This window comes from Phyllostomus discolor, chromosome 4 (assembly GCF_004126475.2).
Source record: "Phyllostomus discolor isolate MPI-MPIP mPhyDis1 chromosome 4, mPhyDis1.pri.v3, whole genome shotgun sequence".
Lineage (NCBI taxonomy): Eukaryota > Metazoa > Chordata > Mammalia > Chiroptera > Phyllostomidae > Phyllostomus > Phyllostomus discolor.
In genome coordinates, this window is record NC_040906.2 from 93,665,192 (window position 1) to 93,678,926 (window position 13,735).

Consider the following 13,735-nt stretch of genomic DNA (forward strand, 5'->3'; position numbering starts at 1 on the left):
ACTAATGACTTCCCAGACATAGGGTAGTTGTGGTCAGCTGGGCAAGGGTCCCCAGGAATAGGAAGAGCTCTTACATATGTCCAACAGATATGTTCTCTTGACACTAGGAGATTCATGTTAACTTCCATGCAACTACAGTGATATCATTTACCTTTTAGTATTACTGCTATCAAATAATTCTCAAATATGTCTGGAACTATATGTTTACATATTTGGAATTTATTCTCATATGGGGTGAACAATGGTTAAAAATCTCTGTATCGAAGGAGTACTGTGGAGGAGAATGGTTGACAATATGGGCTTCTAAGTTAGCTAGAGCTAGGTTTTAGGCTATTCACTCATTAGTTATGTAAATATGTACATGTTCCATACTTATCTGAGATTCAATTTCATTATCTAAAAAATGGGAATCATAATACCCAGAGTATGTTGAGAGCATGTTAGAGCATGTTGAGAAAATATAGAGCATTTAACACATGTTTGGTACTTAGTAAGAGTATAATAAATTTTAGATAGAAACAGCTTGTTTGAACCTGAATGAAAGCACTTCTTCATTCTCATTTTATTTCTTCATCCTATAATATTCATAATGGTCAGTTTTTGTGTAAAGAAAGGGTTTCTCCAGAAAGTAAAGCCAAGTCAACAGCTGATATACTTGGAGTTTGTTTAGGTACATGATTTTAGGAAATAGGAATGGGGCACTGAGAAGAGTAAAATGCAAAATAGGGAAATAAGAGGGTATGCAGGTGTGGGCAGCTGAGTTTCACAGGCCTTCCAAGGAGAGTGTAGAATGTCTGAGAGAATGGAAAAAAAGGCATATATAGTCTTCTGCTCCTGTCTTCCATTAATTGTATTTTAATGGGAATATTAACATCCTCATATGGGTTTGCCTGTGTAAGTGATGAGTCTGTTGGTTCCAACAGACAGACATTATTGTGAGAGGATCCCCAGGACAGGAAGTGAAAGGTAAAGCACAGCTGAGGAGTCAGGTTTTATTTATGCTGCAGAACATGAAGGTGAAGAGCTTGTGAGGAAGGACAAAAGAAGTAGTTCATATGTGATTTTAGAAGCCATGTGTCCTTAATGAGATTTGAGAGCAAATCAATCCTGGGTACCCACTGTTTGAGGACAATAACTTAAGTAATTCTCCTTATAGTAAAGACCAATATTTAAGTCACCTTATTCTAGTAGATCTATAGTTAGAATCAGCAAGACCCTCACTGGTGGTGTTTATGCTAAACATCCAATCAAAAAAGACACATTTAGGGTGAGCTGAGATTCAGGTTTTGAAGGACACCCTTTCCCTTGCTTATATCAGAAAACACTAACAGATCAACATCATCTTCTTAGTTCCTAAGTGTTGTGTCAGGGGCCTCAGTGGAGGAAATTAGTGACAAAAATACTTTTCTCTTTCAAAATAGTTTCAAAAGTTATGTGTTTATCTCTGTGGAAGATTTTATACAGGCAACCTATTTTATTTTATCATTTACCTTGATTTTTTTTTTAATTTAAGGGGGAAATATCACTTGGACAACTTGCTACTGGGTTCCCAGAAACTATTAGAATGCATAAATACATATAAACTGGTGGAATTATGATCAAAGGCAAATGTATAAAAGGGAAATCCCACTGGCATTATTCCTCTAAAAACTGGTGTTTAAATGGACCAATTATTAAACTCAAAACATGAGTTTATGAAAATGAAAAATTTCCACCTTCCTACTAAACAGTATGTGTTCATTTGAGCCCTATTGGGCCTTGAAGGCAAAAGCGGGTTCCAGACAAATGTCTTTCACATTATAAACTGTATTAAATTAATTGACAAATAGATAAACATTGATAATAATAAGAAGACAAGAGAAATAATGAACAATAAAAGGTAAATACGTTTTAAATGTCACTCAAAGAGACATTCAATAAAACCACATCTTTCAGACAACATAATTATTTTCATCATAAAAATCTCTAGTGGTTGCAATTCAAAAACGTTGATTTAAAAGCTTCAGTTGGACTTCAAATCAGCCTAAAAAGAAATTTCCATTTTAATAAAATAGGAAAAATTTTCCTTTGAAACATTGCAACGTATTTTTTTAAATGTGTTTACTATCCTTGAAAGGACCTAAAATGGGTCGTTCAGAAAAGAGAGCCTTTCCCATTTGAAAATAAATTCAATGGAGCAGTAAAGACACAACTGCAAAGCATTCAGAACAACAGAATATCCCCATAATGAGTGAGTCATACATTCTCAAATACCCAGATCTGATGGTTGATCCTTTGACTAAATAGGAAGGTATGCTAAGAAATTCTGTGACATTTTAAAATTTCTTCCTGGTGTTATGATGTCATGATTATCCAGCCTATCATAAGGAATTTTAAAACCACTAAAATACATTATGTTGCCTAGATTTACATGAACTTTTACAGACTTTTAGACATCTTGAAAATCCCTTATATGAAGGGAGAAGATACTCTTATTTTAATCACCAAATTTAATGTTTTCATGACTTAAATTGATTTCATACAGTTAAGTTTATTTTACACTCTCCATTACTTAGTAGTTTACTTACTACTGTAAATCAACACAGCATAGGAATTAAGGCATTTTGTGCCTTAATCTCAAATTAAACAGCAAACATTGCTGTCTGTGAATTTTTGGCCTATGAATGAAAAATTTCAGTTTTAATTCTCACCAGAAGTATTTAAATTAAACAGTAAAAGGTGAATTGGGCAGACACAGAATACTGAATAGGAACTGGGAAAAGAAATAATCCAGCTCTTTGCTTTTACAAATGAAAATGAGAATTGATTCTGCATTGAGAGAGAGAAGTAAAAGGACCTAGTATTTTTAAAAAAGCCTTCTCCACCAAAAGAGCAAAATAGCACTCAGTGGCATTGCATTGTTAACAAAAGTTCTTTATCAGAAACTATAATTTAATATTTAAGTATCTAATTTACATGTGACAAGGTATCATATCCAAAAAATTAAATTGCAACTAGAAAACTATTAACCACTAAAAACGATACCAAACACAACCCAAATAGTTATAGGAAAGCAATAGCTAGAATTTGAATAGGAAAAAAATGTTTCATCATATTTGGCTCATTAAACAAAGCATCCATTATAGCCTGTAAAAGAGCATTTCTTCTAATTCAGCAAAAGTTTATCCTTTGTAGCATGAATAACATGTAAAGATAGATTTATTGAGTGTGTATATATATATTGTGAGACACACACTCATGCGTTGATTTAAAGATATCATATCTACTGATAACTGGTTGAATTTTGGAAGGTGCCAAAATCCATATTTCTACATGACCTTTGACCCACTTAATAATGCCTTTTTGTAAACAGAAATTACATAAAATACTCTGATTTTATTAACTGAATATTTTCTTAAGCATAATAATAGACAATGAAGGATTTGCACTTATTCTACAGGTACAGTAAAGTGTTAGACTGCAGCTCAGCCATCAAAGATCAGGGTCTGTAGTGCTGATAAGTTGTGCATTATACGCAAAGATGATGGTGGACATTGAAATTAAACTGAGAACAACTAGTTATAGAACAAATAAGGGATAACAGAAGAAAACATGCACTATTCCTACTTCGATGCAAAACTAACTTCTCCCAAGAAACCAACCCTCTGACCTTTCTTACACAAAGAAATAGGTTCTGCACCCTTGGCAAAACAGTAGACTTGGACTTCTTTATTCAAATTCTAGTTTATCGTCTCTGAGTGTGCTGTTCCAGTGTCATCTCCGTAAGCTGCCCTTGAAATTCTGGAGCATCTATAATATTACAGTCTCTAGGTTAGATTTCATTGATCCTCAATATCCCCCTCAGTTCTATATAAATAGAGTCCATTATTCATCTTCTTCTGGTTCCTGTGGTATCACAGATATTTCTTCCTTTAAACAATCACTGAAGAATCTGAGGATTGTGCTGTAGAGATGATACTTGCTCTTCTCAGAAATGTTATGACCTTCATCTGGATAGACCTACAATGTTGAGGGGAAAGGAGATTTAAAGTTACAAAAGCAAGTATTGTCCCTCAGGATTTATTCTTTTAGCCCCAAATGGCAAAGGGACTTCAGGAAATGATATCTAATGAAAATATCACTTAATTCAACTCTGAGTTTTTCATATTAAACTTTCCCTGTTTATTATACTCGTAAAGAACATTTGAGACAAAGTACAATTTTTATGTATTTAAATTAAGATTTGTTAACAAAAAAAAATTTAGACAGTTTCTTTAAACTTTAAGCCCCTGGCCTCCCTTTTCTTAGAGCCTTTCATTTGGAAAATTTAAGATTGTAAATTCATTCACTGTCCCTTTGAAATGTATGTAAATCTTCTTTCAGCCTATTGCCAGTTTTACAACCCAGGAAATGTCTTTTTCAAGGGCTAGAAACAATCTCTTTGATACACAAACATTGAAAGAGACAGAGCCCTTATCTCCCAGTCTCTGTGGAAGGGAAAAAGCCTTGATCCAAGTTGTAAAACTACCTCTGTCATAAAGATACAAGAAAGTTTATGTTACCTTTTGGAAAAGACAATTACTAGAGGCAGGTGGACTATGAATTCCTCCACCCCAGCTTCAAAACTTTTACAGGCCTTTGTTTCAACAATGTTGAATTTAGCCTCTCTCCTTTATTGGAAGGGTCTTGAATAAAGTCCTGTTTGTCTGTTTAATCTTATGTAGTGCCATTTTTACTTGGACGATATAAAAGACGTTAGTGACTTCTACAATATAAATACAAATATTGTCACATCAATTCCTTAGTATAAAGTTTTTAAACCCTCAGATTATTAATGGTGTTGATGCAGGAACCCAAGAGTTGGAAATTTTTCATTTTAAGTAATAGTTAATAAGCTTAGTAGTTAATACTTGTAAAAAGCTATTGTCACAGAACTGAAGGTGCAGCCCACCCTGAGTCCAGGAGACCACCAGGGACCTTAAGCAATCAAGACGGTATGTGAGCCATTGTGTTCCAGGGAGACATTCCTCTGCCTAAGACACAGATAAAGAGAATCATCCAGGACTCAGGATGAGATAGAAAATCAACGGTGAGTGAATGAAAGGATGTTAGGGAAATTGCCAGACTGCAGCTTTTATCTGATTAGCCTCTTTCCTGAATTCCAAATCCCTTACCAACACTTTTTCCCCACTTGAATTCCAATCCTTTACCTACACTTTTTCCTCCTTATTAAAGCTGGCTTCACTGGCTGGCGTAGCTCAGTGGATTGAGTGCGGGCTGGGAACCAAAGTGTCCCAGGTTCGATTCCCAGCCAGGGTACATTCCTGGGTTGCAGGCCATAACCCCCAGCAACCGCACATTGATGTTTCTCTCTCTCTCTATCTCCCTCCCTAAAAATAAAATAAATACAATCTTTAAAAAAAAAAAAAAAAGAAAAGCTGGTTTCAAAGGAAATGTAAGACAGTCTGTTAGAGTACGAACCCGCCATCTTCTCAGATTGCCGGCCATCTGAATAAAGCTCCCATAATGATCCAATCCCTGTCTCTGCTTATTGGGTCTGGTAAGGACAGGCAGCAGGAACGCTGGCTTGTCTGGTTTCAGTCTGACCCACTATCTGCTTATCTATACATCTTAATCAGTCACCATCCTAACCGTGGTTCCTGTGTTTGAGATATGTTGAACTACTTTTAGTTCTTCCACATGTTGAGAAATCATTTTCCCCCTTTTTCATACCTTCTTCAGACTTTGTTAAGTCCTTAATAAATATTTATTAAATATGGTTAAAAACACAGATATAAAAGGTGTTTTAAGTTCTCCTTTTTTCTCATAACATTTACTCAAACTACTTTTCACCACTTTCTAGTGTAAGAGTGATGAAAAATGAGAAAAAAACAAAGGTACTAGGAGAGAAATAGAGAATTGTTCTTTTTTAAAAAAAATAGTTATCAGTAATGAGAATAAAAGCCTAAGGAGCAAAAGACATTGCAAAGAGTATTATGCAATTGTAAAGCATGAGCTGATCCACATTCTCAGTGTATTTAAGAAAGAAAATGCAATCTTTGGTAGCTAAAAACACAGTAAAAATAACAGCATAGAAGATGGAGCAGCACTGAAGCTGTGTTTTAATCTCATAACAAAAAACATAGGTAGAAAAACATAAACACATTCTTTTGAAAAAGTGGCTTACCTGCATAGTATAATTCACCCCAGCTTTTATTAGGTGTTTGATTAATTCTGCAGAATGCTGGAAATGAACTTTTGCTGCAAGAAATCATGATATTTGAAGGAAATATGTTTATAAGGATCAGAACATTTTATGTCATGTTTTTCAAAGACATTAAGTCTTTTACTTTATGTGTATTACGCATTTAAAAGACATATATCTGGCTTTAACTAGGAAGCCAGTATATACAATAATGATACAAATTTGAGCATTACATTAGTTAAAAAGCTAAAACAGGGTCTATAGTATTAAGTCTCTACTTATTGTACAGGTGTTACTTAGATTTACATCATTCACTATTATTCATCAATTTTAGTTGTTCACACTTTATACCATTATAGCAATTTTAACAGTAAATGCTTATCTGGGTAATAATTCAGCAAACTAGTTACTATTCTTTTGTGAGGATTACCAGGGCCCAATCTCAGTTAGACAGCAACATTCTGTTTTATTTTAAATTTGAAAAGAATACTGCATGTTGAGAAAAGAAAGTACACGTCTTATTATTCAAAGGCTAAATATTTAATGTGGATCGTGCTGGTTTTTTCTGTTTCCTTCCAGCTTCTTCCTGCCTGAACCTAAGGTCTAAATATCTGAAATGAGCACTGCAGCAGGCCGGGGTTGAGTGGCAGCACTGGCCCTAACTAGCTTTGAAAACTTGACGGATCACTCAGATCTCTGGACAACAGTTGGCTCACAGGCTGCCTGAGCTATTTACTCCTATACTACATACATCTTCACATTTTTGTAAATACCTTTTAAGCTAGCATTTTCAAACTGTATTGGTAAAACTGGTACAGGTTCATCAATAATTTAGGAACCTTCACTGCTTTAACTCTATGATACTGATTAATACTACTACATAGCAGACAATATAGGCTTTCTTTTCAACATCTTGGACAATGACCATGTTCTCTCTTTAGAAGTTTATGACTTGCTATATAAATTTAAGCTACTAAAAATGCTAATGAATAGAAGCAATAACTGAGGTGAAATGATCTTCATAATGCTCATTTGTTTACTGTAGGAAAACATTTTGGAAAGGCCTCCATCATTGCTTGTTGTGGATACAGCTGCAAAGATAAATGTATTAACGGATTTTCAAAATGGATTATCTTCCTGTTTAGTTTCTAGTTCAAAGCCTGTTCACATTTGTTATTTGTCCCCTTCCTAAAACTAAACAGGGATATTAAGGTCAAATTGACTGAGTTAACTGATTTGCTGGTAATTTTTGAAGAAAATAGTCATGATGGTTTATTGTAGTGTCATTGACTGAGCCACCAGGTACATATGGGGGTGCGTGTATAGTGTATGCATAAGTGTGTATGTGTGCACATATTTGTGTGCATATGCAAAGATATAGGTTCATTTCCTTTAACATGACCAGCACTGAACCTCTGGTGGCATTTCTTCAGACGTATGAAGCACCAGACCCATGACTGAGTCAGATAGGAAAAATTATTTACCTTAATAGCTGCAACATATTGACAGAGGAACTTGAATAGCACTAATATATCCTACAGTGAATGCTAGGTGTAAAATTATTTAATCTTGAATATAGTTCTTTCCTACAACTAAAGCTTCAGAGCATAATAGGCAAGACTCTCAATGTCAGATTGAAATCTTCCTTCTATGAATCAGTAGTTGTGTGGTTTTCATCACGTTATATAATTACTTATTTTCCCAATTTGTTAAATCAGAAAAATAGAAATACCTATAGTATTTTTGTGGAAAATAAGTAAGATAATATTCAAAGTTTTTGGCACACATGGCGACATATAGTCTGCACTTAATAATTGCTACTTGTTATGATTACTAATATACATCTTATATCTTAATATCTTACAGCAAAATTCTAATGTCCTTCAAAATGTTTGTGTTCTCTTTCATTATTGTTTACCAAGAATAAGTAAGATATCATCTATGGTGTTTTTTTTTTAAGGTTTCAAAGTAATTTTAGATTTTCAGAAGTGTTATGCAGACAGTACCAAGAGTTCTGTATATCCCTTACCGAGTTTCCCCTGTTGTTAAGATTTTACATTATTATGGCACATTTGTCACAAGTTGGAAGCATTTAGACATCATGTCTTTTTGACCTCTGTTGGTCTGTCAGAATTTGTCAGATTTTCTTTGTTTTTGATGATTTTGACAGTTCTGAGGAGTATTGACTTATTTGGTAGACTGCCTTTTATTTGGGTTTGTCTGATTTTTTTCTCATTGTTAGACTGGGGTTATGTTGTTTTATTTCTTGGACTACAGAGTGGATGTAGAGTGCCATTCTCATGAAATCACATCAAGGGCACACACTATCATTGTGAATTGTCACTGTGGATATTAACATTGACCACTTGGCTGAATGGTATTTGTTAGTTTCTCTGCTTAAAGTTACTCTTTCTCCAAACCCCATAATCACTAGTTTCAACCCACTCCAAAGTGGAGAAGGAGGAGAGTTAAGTTTGCCTATTTGAGGGGGGGAATACTTACATAAATTATTCAGAATTCTAGCTCAGGAAGAAAGAGATTGGTCTCATCTTGTCCCACATTTAACTATTTACCTATTTACATATATATATATATATATATATATGTATATGTTTATATATATACATATATATATGATGTACATATGTACATATGTATATGAGACTTCATATACAGTATCATATATAGTATCATATATAGACATATATAGTATCATATATACTGACTTAACATTGGCCTGACATGCTTGAAATTTAAACTCTAGACCTGCTATGATCTTTGCTATAACACCTTTTTGGCTATATACTTTGCAAAATAGAGTAAAAATACTGAGACAGGACAGAGTGAAATAACAAAAACAAGTTCAAAATTCAGGGAATTGACTCAAGGCTTTGACTATTTTTGCTCAATTGCTAGGTAACCTTAAATAAATTCTTTTCCTCCTTGAAATTGATTTTTCTCATCTATGAATGGGAGGATAAAATAGCTGGCCCTCTGTTGTAAAGTTTTACACAGAATAATAAAATATAAATTTTTTGAGTCCTGAACAATTTGTGTAAATATAAAATGATATTATTTATTACTGGTAATATCAGTCACATACATCTCCAATATTTAATGTGATAAAAAATGAGAGTTGATATGAAAGATTTTGTTTTAACTTTTTAAGTGCATAGCTTCTTCAGAATCTCATGTCAGTGTTGGTAACTTCTTCCTATCTTGATGTTTTAGTTCAGTTTCTTTTTGAAGTATATTGAATAACAACATAGTAGTGGTCACTAGCCTCATGTGGTTATTTAAATTTAAATTAATTTTAATTAATTAAAATTCAAAATCCATTTTCTTAATCATTCTAAACTCATCTCAAGTGCTTATGAACCATATGTGGCCAGTGGCTACTGTGTTCAACAGCAAAGATTAAACATTTCTATTATGCAGGATGTTGATTGTCCAGTGCTGCCACTGAGACTCATAACTTCCTCTATTCTTAGTCCTGACTTCCTTCTCCCCACTTCCCATCATAAATTAGATTTTGTGTAACTCTACTCTCTTCTTCAGTTGGTTTATAGGAACCCCGTAAGCAAGTCTTTGGATGTACCTCTTTGCTCAAGTTCAAACACCATCAATGACTAGCAGCAAATATAATACTTACTGTCAGCAGTCCCATGAATTATTAATATATTTTCTTCTTTTAAGCCATGGATATTATGTAACACACTTGATGCCTATTAAAAAACAAACAGAAAAATCTTTGTACTTAGACCTATGTAATTTTCCATTTTGACTGAGTTTTTAGAACAAAAATACTCTTCTTTCTTCATTATTTTTAAATAGTTACCTGGTATGTGCTTTCTTCTTTTGATGGCATGCCAAGGTATCTTTCAGAGAAAGCTGAGGCTGTGACCCAAGAGAACAGAAATTTAAGAATAAACTGGAAACCACTGGAATAGAATATTTAATTATTTAATTTTTACATTTCACATTTAACTTTTATGTCCAGTAAAACAGAATGAATCAGAGAAAAGAAAAACAGCTGAAAACATCTCTGATAATACATAAGTGAGTTGAATTGAGCTTCTTGGCATTAGGACTTTTTTTTTCTACAAATCAATGTGCTATATTAGGTCATTCTATAGGAAGTACTCACCATACAACTTCAGGTCTGTGATGGGTGCAATCACTGATCCACATTTAAAAAGCTTTTCATCTGATTTTAAAATCATCGATGCAACATAGCCACCATACCCCTGAAAAAATATACATGTATCAATTATTCCTGGAGATGATTTTAGCTTTGATCACTTTGTTTGCTAATATGCACATCAGAATACCTCCTGTCCCAAATGTGAACAAAGACTATATACTAAGGTCGCTTTGTACAGATAAAATTTTTGATAAGAGTTTACACTTTTATACAATGAGTTATTTTAATAATTTTAGGTAAAATACAAAATCACCAACTGTCAAAGCTCTGCTCTTTGATTTCATAACAAATATCACCAAAGCACCGCAAACAATTTTAACCTAGGTAAACTCAGTACTTATTAAATCATGTGTCATTTGGGAAAAATCAGATATTATATTTAGAATCATTTAATATTAATGATAGTTATGTAGTTTTAAGAAGGGAGAATTAAATATTTTGTATCCATCCTCATAAATATAGATTCTGCTGTAAATTTCATACAATTAAATATTTGAAGGAAAGATATGGTAAATAATGTTGTTAATTAGATGAGTTGTGTTATTGTTTAAATTTAATTTAAAAATATCCTCTTGAAGTGTTTTGAATTAATTTAATTATATATTCCTAACAAATGAATCAAGATGTTTAGTTTTCTGTTGCAGCTCATGAGCTTGCCAGAAAAATTTCACTGGAGACTTTAACAATTACAGTAACAGTAGCCTAAGGGAACGACATACTGGTTTATCTATTCATTTTAGAAAGTAAGTTTAAACTGTGTCTAGACAATGTTCTTCATCTTGCTGGACATTATAGTATTCTAGGAGGTATTAAAAAATATTAACACCCAAGCATTAGCACCAGAAATTCTGAAGTGATTCATGTATGATAAAGTCTACTTTTGAAAGATTTCCAGATGAATCTAGTATGGTTTACTGCTATAGGAATATGCCATTCTCACCAAACACATGAGATAATACATACAGAATTGTATATGCTTATTTGGAGCATCATTTAAATATTGGTACATAAAAGTCCAAAATGAAGTCAGACATTACCAAAGTGACAGAGAACTTATGTAAAGAGTAGCAGAATATTCCACTCCAAAGTATTGCAATGTGGCATATAGATTATTTTGAGCTAGAGGTACATAAAAAACAGCAAATTCAGGGAGAACCTTTCTCTGAACTCCCCTAAAGGCAGATCCTCTAACGAGCACTCAATTGTCAGAGGTCCCTTCCCCAGGATTTACATAATCCAGGGAGAACAGATTCTTGGGAATAGAAGTCAACAACCTACCCCCCAAAAAATGGTCACAAATTGCATCTCCTATTCATTCTGCTAAGGTCCCATTCATCTTGTGTAACAAGCATTTATCTCTCCTAAAAGGCCCACATCTATTCTCTTATTTCCCTATTAAGATGGTAATTTAAGCCTGAATTCTAAGCCACCTCACAGAGCTATTCATTTTGCCCTGGATATCTCCCCTGTAGACAGGAGTTATATATGTCAATAAACATGTTTTCATTTTTCTCTTTTTAATCTGTTTTTACTACACACAGTCCTCAGACAAGAACTTAGAAGAGTACAGGGAAAATTAATTTTTATACCCTACATATATCAGTTCTGTATGGGAATATTCAGCTAGTACCCAGAAGTTTGAGCAAATCTCCCCCAACAATTAGGAGATAAGTGAAATAAAATTATCTTTTATAGTGTAGTTTTTATATAAAGTCATCAAGAAATTCTTTGCTCAATCTCATTAAGAGAGACAAAAATAACCTTTGATTAGCAAAACTTAAAAATAACAGGCTTAATTTTCCTAACACATCTAAAGAAAGAAGTGGAGGGGAGAAAAACAATTTCCTTCTACCTTTCTGAGTCCTTGGTTGAAATGCCTTGTAATAGACAAATCAATAAAAGAAAAACAAACAGGAGTTTATTAACATGTGTACCTCAGGTACATATCAGAAATAACCAGATAAACTGAGCAATTCTGTGAGGTAGCTCAAGACACCACCTTAAATACTACCTTCAACTAAACAAAAATGTACAAGGAGGTCTATTACACGAGGTTACCCAGAAAAGAACATAAACAAGGCTTGTTATGCACACTGAAGTCAGTGCCTTCTCCATTACTAAGAGTCTCCTATGATTTTAGAGTCATCCTTCTCTTTCTGATACAGAGAGACACACAAATGGAGACTGCCTTTATAAATGTAAATGTCTCATAAAAAAGTGACTTCAACTCTGAGTAAAAGTGTCTGCTGTTTCTTAAATTAATCAGCTCAAAATAATTTTTCTGCCAAAGAGGCATATTCTGTTGTGGCATATTCTGTTCCCCTTCGGAAGTATGAAAGGGGCATGGTGAATCATGCAAATTAAGTAAATAAATAGTATAGAGTGAAAGCATGCTGAGCCCTTAAAATTTCTGCCCCTAGAATGAGAATTTTTAGTGTATTGTTTCTACTTCTCTAAAATAGAGATGAAACAAAGGTGTCACATTCAAATGATTTCAAGTATTTCCCACAGAGTAATACTATTCCCATTGTGAGAAATGCATTTTATTTTATTTATTTTTTATGTATGTATGTATTTATTTATTTATTTTTTAATATATTTTATTGATTTTGCTATTACAGTTGTCCCATTTCCCCCTTCTCTCCCCTCCCCCCGTACCCCCCTCCTGCCCACTTTTCCCCCCTTTAGTTCATGTCCATGTGTCATACTTGTGAGTTCTTTAGTTTCTACATTTCCCGTACTATTCTTGCCCTCCCCCTATCTATTTTCAACCTACATTCTGTGCTACTTATTCTCTATACCTTTTCCCTCTCTCTCCTCCTCCCACCCCCCTGATGCTAACCCTCCATGTGCCCTCCATTTCTGTGGTTCTGTTCCTGTTCTAATTGTTTACATAGTTTCTATTGGTTTTGCTTTAGGTGTGGTTGTTAATATTTGTGAGTTTGCTGTCCTTTTACTATACATGTCTTTTCTTTATCTTCTTTTCTTAGATAAGTCCCTTTAGCATTTCATAAAATAAGGGCTTGGTGATGATGAACTCCTTTAACTTGACCTTATCTGAGAAGCACTTTATCTGCCCTTCCATTCTAAATGAGAGCTTTGCTGGATAGAGCAATCTGGGATGTAGGTCCTTGTCTTTCATGACTTGGAATATTTCTTTCCAGCCCCTTCTTGCCTGTAAGGTCTCTTTGGAGAAATCAGCTGACAGTCTGATGGGAACTCCTTTGTAGGTGACTGTCCCCTTATCTCTTGCTGCTTCTAGGATTCTCTCCTTCGTTTTTACCTTGGCTAATGTAATGATGATGTGCCTTGGTGTGTTTCTTCTTGGGTCCAACTTCTTTGGGGCT

General features: G+C 34.0%; 1 protein-coding gene across 4 annotated transcripts in view; it reads right to left on the reverse strand.

Moving 5' to 3' along the window:
• Nucleotides 1-843: 843 nt before the first annotated feature.
• Nucleotides 844-13,735, reverse strand: part of DPP10 (dipeptidyl peptidase like 10) — a 715,100-nt gene continuing 702,208 nt past the window's right edge. For all 4 annotated transcript variants that reach the window (XM_028510436.2, XM_028510435.2, XM_036023642.1 and 1 more), the window contains 5 exons: nt 10,332-10,431; nt 10,023-10,081; nt 9,837-9,909; nt 6,167-6,240; nt 844-3,999 (listed from right to left, as the gene is read on the reverse strand). In XM_028510436.2, the coding sequence (XP_028366237.1) occupies nt 3,865-3,999; nt 6,167-6,240; nt 9,837-9,909; nt 10,023-10,081; nt 10,332-10,431 (441 nt within the window). In that variant the 3' untranslated portion in view covers nt 844-3,864. The remainder of the gene's footprint in view (nt 4,000-6,166; nt 6,241-9,836; nt 9,910-10,022; nt 10,082-10,331; nt 10,432-13,735) is intronic.